Source organism: Macrosteles quadrilineatus, unplaced genomic scaffold (assembly GCF_028750875.1).
Source record: "Macrosteles quadrilineatus isolate MER2022 unplaced genomic scaffold, UCM_ALF_1.0 Scaffold_98__1_contigs__length_373956, whole genome shotgun sequence".
NCBI lineage: Eukaryota > Metazoa > Arthropoda > Insecta > Hemiptera > Cicadellidae > Macrosteles > Macrosteles quadrilineatus.
In genome coordinates, this window is record NW_026542691.1 from 271,147 (window position 1) to 294,551 (window position 23,405).

The 23,405-nt window shown below is 33.8% G+C and overlaps 1 protein-coding gene across 1 annotated transcript; it reads left to right on the plus strand.

Moving 5' to 3' along the window:
- The first annotated feature begins 6,771 nt into the window (after nt 1-6,771).
- LOC128982068 (uncharacterized protein K02A2.6-like) lies at nt 6,772-9,678 on the plus strand. The gene has a single exon (XM_054401111.1). The coding sequence runs from the start codon at nt 6,772-6,774 to the stop codon at nt 9,676-9,678; it is 2,907 nt and encodes a 968-aa protein (XP_054257086.1).
- Nucleotides 9,679-23,405: the final 13,727 nt, after the last annotated feature.

Below are 23,405 nucleotides of genomic sequence, written 5' to 3' on the forward strand. Positions count from 1 at the left end.
CTGTGTAAAGACGTGAGGTGTTAAGGTGTTGTGTTGTTGTGGTGATAAGGTGTGTGCACATAAGGTGTTTCTTTCTCTAAATTAGTCGTAGACCATATTGTTCTTTGCATTTGTGTAGCAAGGTAATCTTTTACATCAATTACGTGGACAATTTAGATAACTATTAATTTGACTTTCCTTTGTAAAAATAAATCATCTGCGACCTAAAATTTATACAAAATATGTATTTTCTCTAGGCTTCCTGCAGAGCGTTGTCTGCATATCGTGACCGGAAGTACTATGGCGTGTGTAAACATGTCAGTGCGTCACTGACTTCCTGTTTGAATAATTGAGTGGCTACATCAGAGATTAAATTTCATGTTCACTCACAACATCCTATTTAAATTAGTGTATTTTTTTGTTTAATTCCGATAAAAATAAAAGATAAAGAATGCAAAGGCGGGGTTAGTTATGTGGTAGCTTTGTCACTTGTCAAAATCAGTAGTTTCATAAGCCAGTATTATTAACCATACAATAAATTATTAACAGTTGTATTAGGTTTGAAACCATTAAAATGATACAGATTTTTCGTAAGTGATTGTCGGATGAGCACAAAACTCACTCTGACAATACATATAATTAATTAGTTGTATTATGTATTATGGTTTCCTTTTGTTTTTGGTTCAGTATTTCTGTTGACATTCGTAAGAAGTGAATCATGCTCTTTTCCTGATTTTTATATTCTTAGTCAATATGTTATTACTATGTTTAATAAACCTGAAAGATGTATGTAATTTTAACTTCAAGCTTATCATTTTTTATTCTCAAAAAATAAATTATCAGGCAAAAGAAGAGGTTATGATAATTTAATATTTATAACGGTAAGAATGCAATGTTTAATTTTGTAAATCTTTTTCTATTGTTTGTAGTATTTAGCAGCTATTTAAGTTATTATCAACTATGGTAATTGTAATTTTATTTTAGCCTCTTGGTATGGAGGCTTATAATCCATGCTTTTTTATTGAAATTGGTTATTATTAACTATGTCAATAGTATACCCTATCAATTCTTCATGAGTTTAGAGTGAAATTGAGTTTATAAAAATTATATGAAAAAAGACGTAGTTCACTCAAACGATATATATTTCCTAAGTTTTAGAGGTTCTTAGGACTAAAACAAAACATCATGACTAGTCAAGATTGCAGTTTATTTAATATCATTTACCATTTTGTTGTATGTTAAATCATAATACAAAAATTACCGTATGATAAAATAGTTTCTTATAGTGCTCATATTTCAAATGCAATTTGAACACACATGATGTCATGTGCGCTATGTATTATGTTAGTATGCATGAGACCAACCTCGGCTTGGAGAGCCCGTGTATTGCTTTAGAATCGTGGTAATTACATATTATTCACTCTATATTTGGAACATAAAACCAACAGCTTACCTATAAACTAGAAAAAAGGTAGTTTAAACTATATGAGCTACTGAGCCTCAACACATTATAAATACATTAAAAATACGCTTTTATTTTGTTTTAGAATGTTTATAGGTGTGCCAGTATATAAAATATATTCATATAAAAAGCAAAATCACAAAATAAAAATAATACCCATGGTTAATCTCTTATTCGTAGAGAATTTAATTTATCAGCAGAGATTCCTAGAATTCGATGTAAGAGGGCTTGATATTAATTAATAATTTTCCAGTGAATAAGTAAACAAAACTATGTTTTATAACAAAAGATTCCAATTTTGAGTATTGTCCGCTCATCAAAACATTAACTGTTTTTAAGCAGTAAAACGTGTATCTCTAACCTGGTAACATGATTGGCTATCATCCAATAAAGTATTTCACTGATTTTGAGAATGGTTTTGGCATTTCAAACCAATTTGAATATTGACAACCCCTCTTAAGTTCACTTTTCAGAACTAAAGCTTTGCCAAAAACAATATTTAAAGTTGTGTATTATCACGTAATATTTTTACTATACACCCAATCTATGATCTAACTTCTGAGTTATTCAAAGAGGAAGTCTCTGACGCGTCGACATGTTTGAACACGCCATGTTTCTTCCGGTCGTTATGTCAGTTATTGGTCAAATATACGTCTTTTAATAAAAAAACCCATACAAGTAAAAATAAGTTAAAAGCAAATATTGAGATAAGTTTTTTATTAACAAGTTGAAATTTAATCTTATTATTTATTTTATGTGATTTATCAATCTTATTAAAGTTGAAAGCTAAGTACCCAATTTATACAATGGATTTTGTAAAGAGATGAAACAAGACACTGACAGCCAGCGGTGGTTCATTAGATGAAAAGAAACAACAAAATAGTCATCATTATTTGAATTTATTTAGTAAATTACAGACTTGTATCACATAATTTAGTCCGTTTTCTTAGTTCCATCTTTCAAGTAAAGCTAATAGCTTATGTTTACTAATAAACTTCGCACATATTACTTAAAATGTTTGGAAAAGATTTGTTACAAATATTTATCAAATTAATAAAACAAGGGTTATGTACTTCATTCAGTGCTTTAAATATTAATATTATCTAGTACTGAATGCTAGTACTCAATGGTAGTAATGAATGCTAGTACTCAATATTAATGCCTCATACTACGTAACCTCTATAACACCTACGTTGTGCAAAGCTGGTCTTGAACAAGTTTATGATTTATTCATCGCATGGTTTATGCATCATAGACTCATGTCAATGTTTATATTTCGTGCGTAATATTGGTGATTCTTAAACATTAAAGCATATTGCACTGAATATGTTTTGTTCTCGCAAAGTCTATACTTAAAATGGTCACAGGATACTGTTTCGTAAATATTCATTACCGAATGTTTATGTTTCGTAAACATTCATATACGTAAATTTTACAACTGAGTTTATTTTCAAATTGTAAAAGTAATTCTCTATGTTTCAAACGTCAATAATTATGTTTGAAGATTATTTTTATATACAATTATTATTATATACAATGAAGAGTACTAGCATTGAGTACTAGCATTAAGTGCTAGAATTGAGTACTTGCATTGAGTACTTACATTGAGAACATGCATTGAGTACCTGCATTGGGTACTAGCATTGAGTACTAGCATTGAGTACTTGCATTGAGTACTTGCATTGAGTACCTGCATTAAGTAAATGCATTGAGTACTTGTATTAAGTACTACCATTGAGTACTAGCATTCATTACTACCATTGAGTACTAGCATTCAGTACTAGAATTGGGTACTAGCATTGAGTACTTGCATAGAGTACTTGCATAGAGTATCTGCATTGAGTATCTGCATTAAGTACTAGCATTGAGTACTTGCATTAAGTACTTGCATTAAGTACTTGCATTGAGTACCTGCATTGAGTATCTGCATTGTGTACTTGTATTGAGTACTTGCATTGAGTTCTTGCATTGAGTATCTGAATTGAGAAACTGCATTGAGTATCTGCATTGATTACATGCATTAAGTACTTGCATTGAGTACCTGCATTGAGTACTAGCATTGAGTACTTGAATTGAGTACCTGCATTGAGTACCTGCATTGAGTATCTGCCTTGAGTATCTGCATTGATTACATGCATTGAGAACTTGCATTGAGTACCTGCATTGAGTACTTGCATTGAGTACTTACATTGAGAACATGCATTGAGTACCTGCATTGGGTACTAGCATTGAGTACTAGCATTGAGTACTTGCATTGAGTACCTGCATTGAGTATCTGCATTGAATACTCTCATTGAGTACTTTCATTGAATACTAGCATTGAGTACTAGAATTGAGTACTTGCATTGAGTACTTGCATTGAGTACTTGCATTGAGTACTAGCATTGAGTATCTGAATTGAGTATCTGCATTGAGTACATGCATTGAGTACTTGCATTGAGTATCTGCATTGAGTACTAGCATTGAGTACTAGAATTGAGTACTAGCATTGAGTACTAGAATTGAGTACTTGCATTAACTTCTTGCATTGAGTATCTGCATTGAGTACCTGCATTGAGTATCTGCATGGAGTACATTCATTATGTACTTGCATTGAGTATCTGAATTGAGTACATGCATTAAGTACTTACATTGAGTACCTGCATTGAGTATCTGCATTGAGTACTCTCATTGAGTACCAGAATTGAGTACTTGCATTGAGTATCTGCATTAAGTACTAGCATTGAGTACTAGCATTGAGTACTTGCATTGAGTACTTGCATTGAGTACCTGCATTAAGTAAATGCATTGAGTACTTGTATTAAGTACTACCATTGAGTACTAGCATTCATTACTACCATTGAGTACTAGCATTCAGTACTAGAATTGGGTACTAGCATTGAGTACTTGCATAGAGTACTTGCATAGAGTATCTGCATTGAGTATCTGCATTAAGTACTAGCATTGAGTACTTGCATTAAGTACTTGCATTAAGTACTTGCATTGAGTACCTGCATTGAGTATCTGCATTGTGTACTTGTATTGAGTACTTGCATTGAGTTCTTGCATTGAGTATCTGAATTGAGAAACTGCATTGAGTATCTGCATTGATTACATGCATTAAGTACTTGCATTGAGTACCTGCATTGAGTACTAGCATTGAGTACTTGAATTGAGTACCTGCATTGAGTACCTGCATTGAGTATCTGCCTTGAGTATCTGCATTGATTACATGCATTGAGAACTTGCATTGAGTACCTGCATTGAGTACTTGCATTGAGTACTTACATTGAGAACATGCATTGAGTACCTGCATTGGGTACTAGCATTGAGTACTAGCATTGAGTACTTGCATTGAGTACCTGCATTGAGTATCTGCATTGAATACTCTCATTGAGTACTTTCATTGAATACTAGCATTGAGTACTAGAATTGAGTACTTGCATTGAGTACTTGCATTGAGTACTTGCATTGAGTACTAGCATTGAGTATCTGAATTGAGTATCTGCATTGAGTACATGCATTGAGTACTTGCATTGAGTATCTGCATTGAGTACTAGCATTGAGTACTAGAATTGAGTACTAGCATTGAGTACTAGAATTGAGTACTTGCATTAACTTCTTGCATTGAGTATCTGCATTGAGTATCTGCATTGAGTACCTGCATTGAGTATCTGCATGGAGTACATTCATTATGTACTTGCATTGAGTATCTGAATTGAGTACATGCATTAAGTACTTACATTGAGTACCTGCATTGAGTATCTGCATTGAGTACTCTCATTGAGTACCAGAATTGAGTACTTGCATTGAGTATCTGCATTAAGTACTAGCATTGAGTACTTGCATTAAGTACTTGCATTGAGTACCAGCATTGAGTACTTGCATTGAGTACTCAATGCAATGAGTACCTGCATTGAGTATCTGCATTGAGTAATAGCATTGAGTACTTGCATTGAGTACTAGCATTGAGTATCTGAATTGGGTACCTGCATTTAGTATCTGCATTGATTACATGCATTGAGTACTAGCATTAAGTACTTGCATTGAGTACTTGCATTGAGTACATTCATTGAGTGTCTGCATTGAGTATCTGCATTGAGAACTCTCATTGAGTGTCTGCATTGAGTGTCTGCATTGAGAACTCTCATTGAGTGTCTGCATTGAGTGTCTGCATTGAGTGTCTGCATTGAGTACTCTCATTGAGTAACTGCATTGAGTATCTGCATTGATTACAATGCACTAAATACTCATTGAGTACTTGCATTGAGTACCTGCATTGAATTCTAGCATTGAGTACTGGCAATGAGTACAAGAATTGAGTACTAGCATTGAGTACTAGCATTGAGTACTAGCATTGAGTACTTGCATAGAGTATCTGCATTGAGTATCTGCATTAAGTACTAGCATTGAGTACTTGCACTGAGTACTTGCATTGAGTACTCAATGCACTGAGTACCTGCATTGAGTATCTGCATTGTGTACTTGTATTGAGTACTAGCATTGAGTACTTTCATTGAGTACTTGCATTGAGTACTTGCATTGAGTACTTGCATTGAGTACTAGCATTGAGTACTAGCATTGAGTACTTGCATTGAGTACTAGCATTGAGTACTTGCATTGAGTACTAGCATTGAGTATCTGAATTGAGTACCTGCATTGAGTATCTGCATTGAGTACCTGCATTGAGTACCTGCATTGAGTATCTGCATTGAGTACTCTCATTGAGTACTTCCATTGAATACTAGCATTGAGTACCAGAATTGAGTACTAGCATTGATTATGTATTCTAAAACTCTTTGAGTTGAAATGCACTCTACACCTTTTTTGTGAGGGACTGAGTGTACAAGATGTGAACCTAGAAAATATAGGTGCAACGAGTTGAAGTTCTGAATTTAATTTAGCGTAAGCAAGGCTTGTCTGAAAAGGGTTTTGAGTAATACTTGCATTGAGTACTAGCATTGAGTATCTGCATTGAGTATCTGTATTGAGTACATGCATCGAGTTCTTGCATTGAGTATCTGAATTGAGTAACTGCATTGAGTATCTGCATTGATTACATGCATTGAGTACTTGCATTGAGTACCTGCATTGAGTACTTGCATTGAGTACTTGCATTGATGTAGGATTATTATTATCAGCTGAGTTATAAAGTTATGAATCATCTGCTATTTGGTTTGTTTACATTATGTTTTGTTCTTGTAAATAAATAGTATTGATTTAGTTGACTTAAAATGAGTTTTAATAATTAATTATTCTATATTGGCGACGAGAAAATGCCTAGGAAAACAGACCAGTCACAGTATAAGAGTGTAATTGACTGTAGTAACATGTCCTGCATACAAGATAGAATGAGCAGATTTTCATTTAAAGAGTATAATAGTGAACAATTGTGGGAAGACTACATAGCTCGTTTTGAGTTGACCTGCAGAGTTAAGGGACTGGGCGGTGCTAACACAGAAGAACAAGCGGCTCGGCGAGATCTTCTATTGGCAAATGTCGGAGAGGAGCACCTCAGGGCACTATCGGACCAGATGTATCCAAGGGCCTGGGAGGAGTGCACCTACGACGAAGTCAAGGAGGAAGCCAACCGGTTGTTCAAGCCTACAAGGACCCTTTTTGCGACAAGGTTTGAGTTTGAAAGAGCAATAAGAAAAGTTGGTGAGACATTTATTTTGTTTTATAACAGATTGAAGTCTTTAGCTAGAAGTTGTAAATATGGAGATAGCTTAGATGAACGAGTACGAGATAGGTTTGCAGTAGGAAGCAACTGTCCAGAATTTGAAGTCGAAGTCAGACAAAGATGGCCCGAGGGAGTTAATAACCGAGGTGAGCTTGTTAAGTCAACAGTAGTACTAGAGTTAGCTCAATCTATGGAACGCGCGAGAGAAGAAGTTTCTAAACATTCGTGTAAAAATGAGATTTTTAAAGTAAGTGACAGTAAGGAAAAAAGGAAACCAGAGGTACAGAAATCTACTGGTTTCAATAGGTGCTATAGATGTGGGTTTACACATGACCCAAGTGAAGATAGGTGTCCTGCTGTTTCTGCTGTGTGCAAGAAATGTACAAAGAGAGGCCACTTCGCAAGAATGTGTAAAAGTAAAAATAACTTTTTCAAGAGAACAGATGGTAATTTGAGAAAAGTAGATGGTTCATGTGATCAAACTTACGATGATGAGTGTAATTCTGATATTGATGTTAGCGGAACACAAATTAGGTCAGTCAAGAGTAAGGTTCCGAGAGCTACAATAGATGTAGAATTGAACGGGTATAATGTTAGAATGGAGTTTGATTCCGGGGCTCGGGTAAGTGCTATAAGTTTGTCTCTTTGGGATAAGATCAATTCGAGTGGCGAATCTCTAAAAAAGACGTCTGATGTCATCACTGGCTATGGGAAAAATAAGCTAGAAGTCATGGGCAAGGCTTTTGTGGACGTTACTTTACGTAATCGTACTAAGCGATTGCCAGTTATTGTATTACTAGAAGATGATGTTCCATTATTTGGGTTGCCGTGGAGTGTAGCTTTCAATCTTAATTTGCCTAGGGAAGTAAGGGTTAGGCGTATTGATAATGGAAAGACAAATAGTAAAGAGACCGGCAAGAATGAAGAAAGTTATAGAAAAGAGTTACAAAAAGAAGTTGAGGCATTAACTCAGGAGTTTTCTGAACTCTTTCGTGATGAGCTAGGAACGATATCTGACTCTAATGAAGTTATCCATCTAAAAAGTGAAACAAAACCTGTATCTTACGGGGCAAGACGAGTTCCATTCCCCTTAAGGAAGGCAGTGGAAAGAGAATTACAGCGATTAGTACAGGAAGGAGTTTTGGAAGCAGTGGACCCTTCCGAAACACCGATAGAATGGAGTACCCCAACAGTCAACGTAGACAAGGGTGGAGGTAGAGTCAGAATCTGTGGCGATTTCCGTACAACCTTGAATCCAAACATCGTTCCGGAGAGACACCTCTTGCCAACCTTTGATGACTTGACTTCTAAATTAACTGATGGAAAGATATTTTCAGTCATAGATCTTCGAGACGCGTACTTGCAAATGAAAGTACATCCTGAGTCACAAAAGTATCTTACGATAGCAACTCATGTAGGCTACTTTCGCTACAAAAGGTTGCCTTTTGGGCTTTCCTCAAGTCCAGCAAAATTTCAAAGGTACATGGAAAGTTTACTGAAAGGACTTAATGTCGGAGTTCTACTGGATGATATAATCATTTCTAGTAAGGATAAGACCACCCATATAACAACTCTTAGAGAAGTTTTGAGACGGCTAGAATCAAGTGGAATAAGAGCAAAACTGTCAAAATGTAAGTTCTTTCAGAAATCTGTAAAGTATTTAGGCCATACAATAGATGGGAATGGTATTCATCCCTCCGAAGACAAAGTTGAAACCATAAGACACGCACCAAGGCCAAGAAACGTGAAAGAATTGCGAGCCTTTCTAGGGGCACTAAATTTTTACGAAAGGTACATACCTAATCTGCATGCGATCGCTTCGAACTTGCATAAGCTGACTGGTACGAAGACTAAATGGAAATGGACTGACACTGAACAAACTACGTTCGTGGACCGTACGACTACTGCTGCTCTTGTAAATAGATTAAGGACTTGGTTTTCGAGGTATGGTGTTCCTAAAAAAATTGTATCGGATAATGGCACCCCCTTCACATCTCATGAGTTTAAGAGTTTTTGTAAGGACAATAACATATGTCATGTTACATCTGCGCCGTATCATCCAAAAACCAATGGTTTAGTGGAGAGGATTATCAGAACCTTCAAGAGTCGATATAGTGCTTGCAAACAAGAAGGTCTCAGTTCATCACTTGCACTTTTACAAGTGTTGCTTGCTTATCGAAATACCCCACAAAAGACCACAGGACAACCACCATCAGTCCTTTTCTATGGTAGAAGATTACCAACAGCTTTGGACAGGTGGAGGTATAATAGCAGAGAGAGAATAGAAAATAAAGTGTGGCGACAGAAGTACTATCACGACTTAAAATCCAAACAAAAGGAGTTTTCTGCCAAACAAGAAGTGTGGGTTCAAAATGAAACGAAGAAGGGCTGGAGACCAGGAACAGTACAAGAAAGGACGGGAGAGCTGTCATACTCCGTTTTAGTAGGGGGAGATATAAAGAGAAAACACGCTGACCAGCTGAGAGCAAGAGAAGGTGCAACTGATCCACCTCAATGGAAAATGCAAATGGAACCTGAAACTGATGATGTACATAGTTTCGGAAACTCAGCCTAAATTGGGTGGGGAGAAATGTAGGATTATTATTATCAGCTGAGTTATAAAGTTATGAATCATCTGCTATTTGGTTTGTTTACATTATGTTTTGTTCTTGTAAATAAATAGTATTGATTTAGTTGACTTAAAATGAGTTTTAATAATTAATTATTCTATAATTGAGTACCTGCATTGAGTACTAGCATTTAGTACTAGCATTGAGTACTTGCATTGAGTACCTGCATTGAGTACCTGCATTGAGTATCTGCCTTGAGTATCTGCATTAATTACACGCATTGAGTACTTGCATTGAGTATCTTCATTGATTACATGCATTGAGTACTTGCATTGAGTACCTGCATTGAGTACTAGCATTGAGTACCTGCATTGAGTATCTGCATTGAGAACTCTCATTGAGTACTTGCATTGAGTCCCTGCATTGAGTACCTGCATTGAGTATCTGCATTGAGTACTAGCATTGAGTATCTGCATTGAGTATCTGCATTGAGTACATGCATTGAGTACTTGCATTGAGTACCTGCATTGAGTATCTGCATTGAGTACTAGAATTGAGTACTAGCATTGAGTACTAGAATTGAGTACTTGCATTGAGTACTTGCATTGAGTACTTGCATTAACTTCTTGCATTGAGTATCTGCATTGAGTACCTGCATTGAGTATCTGCATGGAGTACATTCATATAAAGTACTTGCATTGAGTACCTGCATTGAGTACCTGCATTGAGTATCTGCATTGAGTACCTGCATTGAGTACCTGCATTGAGTACCTGCATTGAGTATCTGCATTGAGTACAAGCATTGAGTACTAGCATTGAGTACTTGCATTGAGTACTAGCATTGAGTATCTGCATTGAGTATCTGCATTGAGTACATGCATTGAGTACTTGCATTGAGTACTTGCATTGAGTACTAGCATTGAGTACTTTCATTGAGTACTTTCATTGAGTACATGCATTGAGTACTTGCATTGAATACCTGCATTGAGTACCTGCATTGAGTACTAGCATTGAGTACTTGCATTGAGTTCTAGCATTGAGTATCTGCATTGAGTACTTGCATTGAGTACTTGCATTGAGTACTTGCATTGAGTACTAGCATTGAGTACTTGCATTGAGTACTAGCATTGAGTACTAGCATTGAGTACATGCATTGAGTACTTGCATTAAGTACCTGCATTGAATATCTGCATTGAGTATCTGCATTGAGTACTTGCATTGAGTTCTTGCATTGATTATCTGCATTGAGTTCTTGCATTGAGTGCCTGCATTGAGTATCTGCATTGAGTACTTGCATTGAGTTCTTGCATTGATTATCTGCATTGAGTTCTTGCATTGAGTGCCTGCATTGAATACTAGCATTGAATACTAGAATTGAGTACTCGCATTGAGTACCTGCATTGAGTACCTGCATTGAGTACTAGCATTGAGTACCTGCATTGAGTACCTGCATTGAGTACCTGCATTGAGTACTCGCATTGAGTACATGCATTGAGCACGTGCATTGAGTACTTGCATTGAGTACGTGCATTGAGTACCTTCATTGAGTACGTGCATTGAGTACTAGCATTGAGTACCTGCATTGAGTACCTGCATTGAGTACTTGCATTGAGTACATGAATTGAGTACCTGCATTGAAAACTTACATTAAGTATCTGCATTGAGTACTTGCATTGAGTACTAGCATTGAGTACATGCATTGAGTATCTGCATTGATTATATGCATTGAGTACTTGCATTGAGTACCTGCATTGAGTACTTGCATTGAGTACCTGCTTTGAGTACCTGCATTGACTATCTGAATTGAGTACCTGCATTGAAAACTAACATTGAGTATCTGCATTGAGTATCTGCATTGAGTACATGCATTGAGTACTTGCATTGAGTACCTGCATTGAGTACAAGCATTGAGTACTTGCATTGAGTACTTGCATTGAGTACTAGCATTGAGTATCTGCATTGAGTACTAGCATTGAAAACTAACATTGAGTACTTGCAATGAGTACTTGCATTGAGTACTAGCATTGAGTACTTTCATTGAGTACTTGCATTGAGTACTTGCATTGAGTACTTGCATTGAGTTCTTGCATTGAGTACTAGCATTGAGTACTAGCATTGAGTACTTTCATTGAGTACTTTCATTGAGTACTTGCATTGAGTACTTGCATTGAGTACTTGCATTGAGTACTAGCATTGAGTACTTGCATTGAGTACTTGCATTGAGTACTAGCATTGAGTACTAGCATTGAGTATCTGAATTGAGTACATGCATTGAGTATCTGCATTGAGTACATGCATTGAGTACTTGCATTAAGTACCTGCATTGAGTACTTGCATTGAGTACCTGCTTTGAGTACCTGCATTGACTATCTGAATTGAGTACCTGCATTGAAAACTTACATTAAGTATCTGCATTGAGTACCTGCATTGAAAACTAATATTGAGTACTTGCAATGAGTACTTGCATTGAGTACTAGCATTGAGTACTTTCATTGAGTACTTGCATTGAGTACTTGCATTGAGTACTAGCATTGAGTACTAGCATTGAGTACTTGCATTGAGTATCAATGTTTACAGAAAATCACTGATTTCAACAGTTAGAGTTACATTTACCAATCAATCAAATCACATCCACCACTATAACCACAATCACAACAACATCACCGCCATCATCATCACACGCACACCTAGTTTAGTGTAAGTTAAATAACCACAGATTCTTATTTTAATCCACTTTTGAAGTCACTGCCAATAAAATCCTAGTTACATAAAATTAACAATTAACACAACTGTACATGAACTAAGACTGTGGGTAACCTGTGTGGGTATGGGTGTATGAAGTGGAATCCTACTCGTAGAACTACTCGAATGTATTGAGTACTAGCATTGAGTACTTGCATTGAGTACCTGCATTGAGTATCTGCATTGAGAACTCTCATTGAGTACTTGCATTGAGTACCTGCATTGAGTACCTGCATTGATTATTTGCATTGAGTACTCTCATTGAGTACTTCCATTGAATACTAGCATTGAGTACTAGAATTGAGTACTTGCATTGAGTGCTGGCATTGAGTACTTGCAATCAGTAATAGCATTGAGTATCTGCATTGAGTATCTGCATTGAGTATCTGCATTGAGTACATGCATTGAGTACTTGCATTGAGTACCTGCATTGAGTACTAGAATTGAGTACTAGCATTGAGTACTAGAATTGAGTACTAGCATTGAGTACTAGAATTGAGTACTTGCATTGAGTACTTGCATTAACTTCTTGCATTGAGTATCCACATTGAAGTCGGGTATTTCATGACCCAGTTTTTATCGGTTCACGGGTACTCCCGGGCCTTTTTGCATAGAATGGGGCAGCCCAGACTTGCATTGATTACTTGCATTGAGTACTTGCATTGAGTACTTGCATTGAGTACCTGCATTGTGTATTAGCATTAAGTACTAGCATTGAGTACCTGCATTGAGTATCTGCATGGAGTACATTCATTAAGTACTTGCATTGAGTACTAGCATTGAGTACTTGCATTGAGTTCTAGCATTGAGTACTAGCATTGAGTACTTGCATTGAGTACTAGCATTGAGTATCTGAATTGAGTACATGCATTGAGTATCTGCATTGAGTACATGCATTGAGTACTTGCATTGAATACCTGCATTGAGTACCTGCATTGAGTACCTGCTTTGAGTACCTGCATTGACTATCTGAATTGAGTACCTGCATTGAAAACTAACATTGAGTATCTGCATCGAGCACCTGCATTGAAAACTAACATTGAGTACTTGCAATGAGTACTTGCATTGAGTACTTGCATTAAATACTTGCATTGAGTACCTGCATTGGGTATTAGCATTAAGTACTAGCATTGAATACCTGCATTGAATACATGCATTGAGTACTTGCATTGAGTGCTTGCATTGACTACTTGCATTGAGTACTAGCATTAATTACTTGCATTGAGTACTTGCATTGAGTACTAGCATTGAGTACTAGCATTGAGTACTTGTATTGAGTACTTGCATTGAGTACTAGCATTGAGTATCTGAATTGAGTACATGCATTGAGTATCTGCATTGAGTACATTAGTACATTGAGTGCATTAGGTTAAAAAGCCCAGTTTAATATACCTTAATTATAATTAAGCATTGAGTACTTGCATTGAGTACTAGCATTGAGTACATGCATTGAGTGCCTGCATTGAAAACTAACATTGAGTATCTGCATTGAGTACCTGCATTGAAAACTAACATTGAGTACTTGCAATGAGTACTTGCATTGATTACTTGCATTGAGTACTTGCATTGAGTACTTGCATTGAGTACCTGCATTGTGTATTAGCATTAAGTACTAGCATTGAGTACCTGCATTGAATACATGCATTGAGTACTTGCATTGAGTGCTTGCATTGACTACTTGCATTGAGTACTTGCATTGAAATCTTACATTGAGTACTTGCATGAGTACTAGCATTGAGTACTAGCATTGAATACTAGCATTGAGTACTTGCATTGAGTACTTGCACTGAGTACTAGCATTGAGTACTTGTATTGAGTACTAGCATTGAATACTTGCATTGTGTACTAGCATTGTGTTCTAGCATTGAGTACTAGCATTGACTACTTGCACTGAGTACTAGCATTGAGTACTTGCATTGAGTACTAGCATTGAGTAGCAAACTTAGTTCAATTACACTAGAATTTAAGTCTTAAAATACAAAATTAATAATTCTAGTGCCCTACGTTTAAATTATGATAATCTAGCTCAATAAAGTTAGTCAACATTATATAAATTCTAAAATTGTAATTTAATTTGTAAAAACAAATATTTGGAATAATGACCTTGTAAAATAATTAAGGAAAAGTTATGATTTTCGATTGTATTAAATTAAATAACGTTACCTGACTTTTCAAAAGGTTTTAATAGCTACAGCCAAAATATAATGTAAACCTAGGAGTCCAAAGATACAATATTGAATTATTCTACCACAATTCAATACAGTTGCATTTTGGTTGTATTACCTATGAAAGCTGCATATTCCATTTTTCTAGAGACCTGAGACGACGTATTTAAAGAAGTTTATGTTTTTAGCGATCGATTATTCTGTGTTGGCGTGTTGAGAGCCTCTTTAAAGACTTGTAAAGTGCAGGGTGACACGAAAACCTACACCGGATCCTAGATACTGCCTTCATTCTTAGTTCATCGATAAGGGTTGTGACATTTTACTTGCTTCAGATACATAATATAGTTGGAAGTGAAAGAGTTTTCAACGCAAAAAAACTTAAGTTTTACGTATAAATTGTAAAAAATACGTAATCCAGTTTGTGTTAAAACTATATTAATTTTCTCAGTATATAAGAAATTCTTTATACATATATTTTCCTGCACGGAGTAGGTGTTATAAAATATAATAAATTACCATACTTGTCTTCCTTAATCTCTAAAATGGTTTCACTGATTTTCCCTAGATTAGTTTTACTTAGGCATAGTAACAAAATTTAAATATTGTATTAAGTTATTTTAGCTTTCAAAACTAGAGTTGAGAACTAAGGTACGCCTTTTAATTACCTTCGTAAGCTATTGCATTTTGTATACTTACGTATTTTACCGACCACCCTTAATAATTATAGCCTAACCTAAGCTAACCTAAGGCTGGTTAGGCTAAGTTAGGTTGTTTTTGATTTTGGATATTAGTTGAGTTAGGTTAAGGATGATTTTGTTATTTAAACTAATTAAAAACTTCTTTTGCAAGTAAATTTATCAGTGTGGTAGATAATACGTAAGATCCATATTTTTAATTAAAACCTTTTTTAGGTGGAAAAAAGGAAAAAAACTGATGCAAACCTGTCGACTAAGCGAATTTCCATTTGTCTGAATTGATTTTCAATTAAATATATTTTAATAATATTAGGTTTAACGAGTACCTAGGTTTGCTGCTACAAGGAAACTAATAAAGTGTGTTTTTTAGTAAAATATTGATAGCTTAGTACAAAATAAATAAATTTGCTAAGTTTTGTTAAAATATATCCATAAACAAGCAAACTACAACATTTGACAATATCCTCCTTAAGAATAACATGGGAATTTTAAATTTACAATTTTTTAAATTTTCTCCGTTACTAATAACCGAACAAAAATACTTTTATATACTAAATTATTTGTTTTTTTAAGCTCTTTAAAAAGGTCTAAAGAGAAATTGGGAAACTTTGTGTTTTGAGGAACAAAAGTGAGAAAAACCAATTTTTACCCCATAAAACCCCCCGTAAAGCCCCGTTCCCATGGTCCGATCATGCTGGTTCGCGAACTCATTCAAGTTTATCCCGCTTTACACCTTTAAACCAAATTTCATAAAAATCGGACAAAAATTACTCAAGTTATTGCGTTCACGGACGTATATATATAAAAATTTGAACGATTGGTGTTTTTGGCCTCTGGGGACATCAAAATGAAAAAGTAAATCGGTCCCGGGTCTAGGTCTTACCGTGCCACCTACGGTAATAGCTACTTCCCTATAGGGAAATTCGCTAAAAAATGATACGATCAGTTTTTGTAAATTAAATTAGGTTTCATCTTTAGCTAAACGTCTTAATTTTTACGAATATGTTCAAACAACTTATCCAACTGAGCATCAATACAGTTTGTAGTGGTTAGGATAGGTTACACTCAGTAACATTCTCACTGTTTACACCTCAGTGACGTAACTGTGGTGGAACACTAACGACGACGATTAACACGTGTTTACATCTCAGCCTTGTAATTAATGTTGAAGCCAGTGACTGTGTAATCCCTCCACTGTTTACTTGCCTCGCAAGGTATGTGATTATTCGCATGAAACTGTGTGACTTAATGTGCTTAATATTCTACTTTCATCGACTATGCCTTCAAAACACTCCAAATTTATACTTTAAACTATTAAGACACATTTATGATACGTACGTAACACTACTATCTTCTTATAAAGAAAAAAAAGACTGCGTTAAAATAGATTTTTTAAATTTTTTACCAAACTAAGCCGTTTTCATAAAGTGGACTCAAAACATTCATCACTAGGGCGTAAAAGATACTTTTCTTCCGTGCTTTAAACTGTATTATTCGTAATTTTGCAGCTTAATTTAAGAAATTAAAGTTAAATAAACGTCTCCCAATTACTTCCAACTGGTTTTTAATTTTGATTATTAAAACAAGCGGCAAATGATTAACTCATATTGACTATTACGATTGTGTTAATGTACATTATCCTATAGATATGTCAAACTATTAATAAGAATACAACAATAAGCTACAACAGATTAAAATAATCGATACATTACTTCGATACATGCGATTCCTCATCGAAATTTACAACTGAGTTTAAAACAGGCGAATTGAACAACTTAAACCTAAAAGATAGAAAAGGAGCTACTTTGGACCAGCAACGCATGAATGTATTAAAAATAGCTGTTTTTGCAGTATGACCAAAATTACTTATAACAATAAAAAAGTGTTCACTCTAAAATATTTCATTAATTATTTTCACACTAATTATAGTGTGTGTCTAGTTATTCTTATTCAGCACTTGTATTTAGTAACAATAGTTAAATGTTTTTTGGGATAGTTTCAAAGTTTAATAATGTAAGAAGTAGCAAATCATGAGTATGTTTGTTGAATCGTTTTTAGTTCAGTTTAAACTAGAGCTCACCCCGTGGTCGAAAACTCGACCAAAAGTAAGTATTGTGCAAACTTCTCTATTTTCACCCCACACTGTAAATAAAACATGTGATTGAAATTTCTTCCATTTGTTTTGATTTTTGTTTATATTTTGTTGTTATTTCGTCACCAGCAGAGTAACCCGTATGGCCCATGTTATTTATTTTTTTCATTTAAAATTTGTTTGTGCTTATTTTTGAGCCTATTTTCATTTATGAAGGGATTTGGCACATCTACAGGAAAATATATTTCATTTGGTACCAGCCGTGTGTAGTTTGGTATATTAGTATGGTCAGGCTAGCTGTCATAAGCTTAGCAAAAGTTTTTAGTGTATAAGATAAGCCCAGACAGTACAATAGAAGCAAGCCGTACCTAACAAAGGAAACCACAAAATTGTCTCAGGAACAAAGACACATCATCCCATTACCTAAAAACAATTTCACAAATCGCAATGTTTTGAATTATTTACATTTTAAAACTAATATTTGTTAGATAACAACTATTTTATAGATAAATGTATTCAGCCTTGATATATTTGCTGGATAAGTGACTGTGGGAGTGACACTTATTGGTCGTTACCACTGGTGTTGTTGACGTCTTGTCACTTAGTATCAGATACTGCTCATCATGTTGTGAAGATATTTCGTCCAATTTACGTTCACATTTTTTTTTTATATTTTCATGTTCAAACTCTAGATTTCAAAGCTACCAAATTAAAGTAGTAGGTAAATAAAAAATGACTGAAATTCCAATAAAGATAAAGAATATAATTAAGTCAGAAGTTATTCATGCTTTTTAATATACCAAAACCTCAGAGGAGAGTTAATATTGTTGTAAGCTTAACCTATGTAATCAACCCAAGTAAGTGTTTGGCTTTAACAAAGCTGTTAGATTTGATACTTAGAAACGTAGAAGTAGGATATGTACTCGTTGTTACGAAAATATTTTCGTTCTACTAATTTGAGTGTTAATGAGGGATTTAGAAACGAATGTCTAACATTTTTGATCGAAGATCCTCAAGATAAGTTACAAAAGTAGATACAATTTATGTGTAGGATGAAATATAAACTAAAAAAAAATATTAAAACAAATATATAATTAAAAAAGAAGGTGCAATTTTCTATATCACCTAAACTTAAATTACACTTGATCCAAGACTTTCCTGAGCCAATACTATTTAAATATATTTTTAACAATCCCAACTAAAACTTATTATTATTGTAATTAGCTTAAATAAACTGTAACATATTATACATTTTCATGAATTGTATAGAATCCATGATAGACTAAAAGATAAAAATAGCTTAACTACTTTATTAGGTAAAAAAACCACTACGTACAGATAATTGTATATTTTATAGAGATTGGTATTTATTTATTAGAATGAAATATGGTGAAAGAGTAACCTTATAGTGATGTTGCAGTCCAGAAACCTTTTTACTGAAAACCTTTTTTTGTTTTTGTTCTACTCCAATTTTCTTGTTTTTTTACACGCACTAATCACAGTAGTTTGAATATAGCAATAAAAAAGTGTTCACTCTAAAATATTTCATTAATTATTTTCACACTAATTATAGTGTGTGTCTAGTTATTCTTATTCAGCACTTGTATTTAGTTTATTTCTCATTACTACTCCGATGCGATTTTAGGTAACATTATAACGACTATACCAAATATTATGACAATGACATGCTATTGATACTCTAATTAAAGGTTTATTTACTCTAAAGCTTAAATTGGATGTTATACTGTGGCAGGATTACTTACAAACAATTACACAATGAACTCGGTATAATTAGACCAATTGTAGGTGTCAACGCTAATGATAACGATTATACCAAGTATTGTAACAATGACCTTCTATTGATGCTCTGATGATGGGGTTATTAACTCTAATGCTTACCTTACAGGAGAAGTTATACTGATATAGAGTTACTAACAAATCCAACTATACAATTAACAACGTATAATCAATTGCAGGTAACTATGCAAATGCCAATGATTATATGAATTGTAATAATTGTAACAATGACATTATCTCGATGCCTTGTAACATAATAGTAGCACACTTTATAATGCTACACCAAGACAGGTAAACTAATGGATTTAATATAGTGAGTTCCATTTAGTGTAATAATTGCAAATAATTATGCAAATTTCAATGATTATGTTTAGTGTCATTGATGATGGCTTGGTAATGTACGATTGTGATAACGGATGTGAATCGCTTAGTTGGTAGCGTCACGGACTTCGGGTCTCAGTTACGGATGTAGTAGGTTCGAATCCTGTTACTTGCCACTACTTTTTATCAGTAAAGCCTTTGTTGTGTATCAGCTCACCCTTTGCATTCCATGCACACGTGGCCTATGTGCAAGGTCAAATGCAAAACGACCATCAACCTCTTTTTGTTAAAGAATAAAAAAAACTAAGTTTTTATTTTTAAGTTGTCTAAATCCCGATTCGATGTGCCTCTCACGGGAATACCGTGAATTTAGTCAAAGGAGAAGGTTAAGTTTAAAGCAAGTATGCTTCTGACAATAGAGCTATAAACACTTTGTCAGTGGATGTTTTGTCTCTGAATATCTTTCCAGACTTTTCAGTTGAGCTTTGTTTGTATATTTTTCTTTGTTTCTTTGAATAGAGAATTTAAAAGTTAGTATTTTTTACATTCTGTTTTGTTAGGCAATAGAAAATATGTCATAAAATAATTATTATTTACTATTAGTTTTTTAGGTTTAATAATGATAGTGTACTAAGTTCGGGCAGTTTTATCTATTAAAATGCAAATATTTTCCCACTAAGGCTTTCCCACTAACAGAAAAAAAACTTAGTTCATACATTTTACAAATAACATTTCCAAAGAAATCTTTTTCATCAGAGCTCACTAGGAAAAGACGAAAACTTTCAGAACGACACAAATAACAACCAATCAAAGTAACACTAACAACCACTTCAATAGAGTGATTTTATTCGACTCATCACACCATTACTGTGTTAAAACTTTGTCCACTCATGATGTTTTGATGGTACTGTGCGGTGTTCTTCAAAGTTGCCTGAGCAAAATCTTAACACTCGTTCAGTTTCGTACAAAAATGTCACTTCGTGGAACAATAATTTTATAAGGCTTCTGTGAAATGTTATTGAAGATGTGAACGTGCAAGGGAGAATAAATAATTATTTATACCTGACAACATTATTTTGTGAAAATAATTGTTTATAAACTCTTGTATTTAACTTATACTCTTACACAAGGTTTATCCTTTAATCAATTAATATCTATAGTTTATTACTCTACAAAACCATCTTCTACCTATAACACAGTTTGTAGCTTGTATCAAAGACAGCTTTGTTGATTGTAGAGTAGTGCATCAACTAAACTCAATTTTTATTCCATTACGGTTATTGTATTACCATGCACATTTAACGCATAATAGAGTTATGCGAACCTTTTTACGGTATGCACTTTTATTTCAGTTAACGTTTATTTATGCGTTGTACAATCTTTACACAATCATAAAAGTAATATAGTTTGTAGGTAGCAAATGTTTCTAATCTACAAGAAATAAGAATATGAAGCATGTACCTATACAATTTTACAGGGTTTCATTGTCATTGTAAATATATCTAAATTGATTGACTATTCATAGGTATATATAGAATTAAATAATAATTTATATCAACAGTTAAATATCAATCATTGAACCTGAACAGGTGATTTTTAATCATTGAATAAAAATTTAAACAGCGTTTAATTACGTTTCTTGCTAAAACAAATCGTCTTGGTGAATAGCCTACTAGTGGTGACAAAACACAACAAAAGGGAACAAACGAAGGTTCAATGATAAACAGCCCTACAGACAAAGCATTTACCGCTCCATTGTCAAGAACCTTCCATGAGCTTAGCCTTGGTTGTCTTTGGAAATTACACTTCAAAGTGGCGATTAAAGTTAAAGTTTGAAAAAAGAGGTTGAGGCTGTACACCTAACAAGAGGAATGTATCAGATTTTTTCGTCGCGTTTTTATTTAAATAATATTATTTAACATTCAAATTAAAGTACCAGTTGGAAAAACACCGTTCTATAACACATTTTTTTGTTCATCCTCAGTATAAGGGTTAAACATTTCTTTGGTCTATATAAATTACTATAATCAAATTAGTTATTTTTGTTTGCAACATATGAATTGTAATTTCTATCCTTATTTACTATTCCATTTAAGTATAGCTTGAATAAATAATGTAATGCTATAAATAGTATTTTATCTTTTAAAGTGCACACCGATAAATTGATGGTTTATACCTCCAAAAGAAACTTTTAATGTTAGGTATTTTAAAATAACTTTTTGTCTAATTTTAAAACTGATAAAACAGTACCTCAAATTTGGGCTGCTAAAAAAATTTGAATCATACAATGGTGTGCTGTAGCTACATTATTTATTTTTTCCAAAGGTTATATAGTTTTAAATCATTAGAGTATAGGATCCAGACATACTTAACATTTACATTTTACTACTTTTTGTATATAGGTAATGTTTGTTTTGTTATATTGAAGTATTAATTTGTTATATTGTTATATTAACGTGTAAAAAGAATAATGTGAGTATCTCGGCTTCAAGTATAGTTTATATTACAGTAAAGTTGTGTTTGTTTCTAATTGGTTTTTAAAATAAGTACTGCAATTTAAATGCAAATAATGAAGCATTGTAATAATTCGGTGTTTAAGATATGTGTGCATAGTTGAGAAGTAGTGGTTTTCATTCCATGAAATGTCTGACTTTGAGAAGTTGAAAGGCAACAAGTGGTTGTAATGTATCACACAGTTGGAAACCCAAGAGACAAATTACAAACACCAAACCAAAATAAACTGATAATTATAACTCCACTTGATCCTTTGATGTTCAATATACTCCTATACCTTATCGTTCTAATAAAGGGAGAATCTAAAACTAAAATATGTATGTTTTAAAATTTGTATTTTTTGCCTTCACTTTAAGGTTGTCGATAAAGTAATCAACTTTAAATTTATATGCCGTGTTTTGTTTATCGTTTTTTACATTTAAGACTCTTTGACCTTAAAGTACATTGGCGTTTTAACATAAAACTTAGAATAGGATGAATTCGAGCTATCGACTATGAGTATTATTGATGTAAATCACTGTTCAGTAAATGTACTCTAGAATATATTAGCGTATAATATACACACTGATTAGTTGTGATAAGTAACAATTCATTCGGACCCTGACAAGAGGTATTTAATTTTAAAACGAATTTATAACAGAAACAGCGATTTTGTCGGAATTTATAGCAGTTTACTCGTATGTACACGATATTAGAGGTACCTAACATCACAATTTTCAGGTCTTTTATAGTCAAAAGTGCATTTGTTGTATTTTCATAAAAAAATAAATATTTTTGAAAAGAAAAATAAATAAAAGATTCTTGACTAACAAAAATCATCATAGTTAAAACTTTAAAAGTAATGAGTTTGAATCACGGAGGATTTGATTAATATTTAAAAAAACTTCTTTACTCACTTAGATATTAATTTTAATTTTACTTATGTATTCCGCAAACTCAGCCTGTTGCCAAGTAACCCATACATCACCACGAGTAATGCAGTAGCGCCAGTGTATAAGCCAACTAAGTTTCATAGCCCCATTTATATGGAAATGTACCAAGTTCGCACGGTTTAAGAGCGAAAGCCAACAAAAGTTGGGCGTTTAACGTAATTTTTGTACGTATTTTAATATTTGAAATACAACTATGCGTTGTTCTAATTTATTTACTTCACTTCATTAAGCAAAGTTTTTTTAAATACATATTACGGTAAAATTTTTCATGCGTTTTTTAGTTATTGCAATCCAGAAAAAAACATATCTTATGTATAATTAGACGCCTAACGTGTAAAACTATATGAGACTGGCTGAAACTTTGAAGATATTAAATATTCAATCATCAGTTTATCACAAAAAATATATTTTTAGTAAGCTGATTGAAACAAGAATTTAAATAACACCCAATGGCATCCCTAGCACTTAATATAA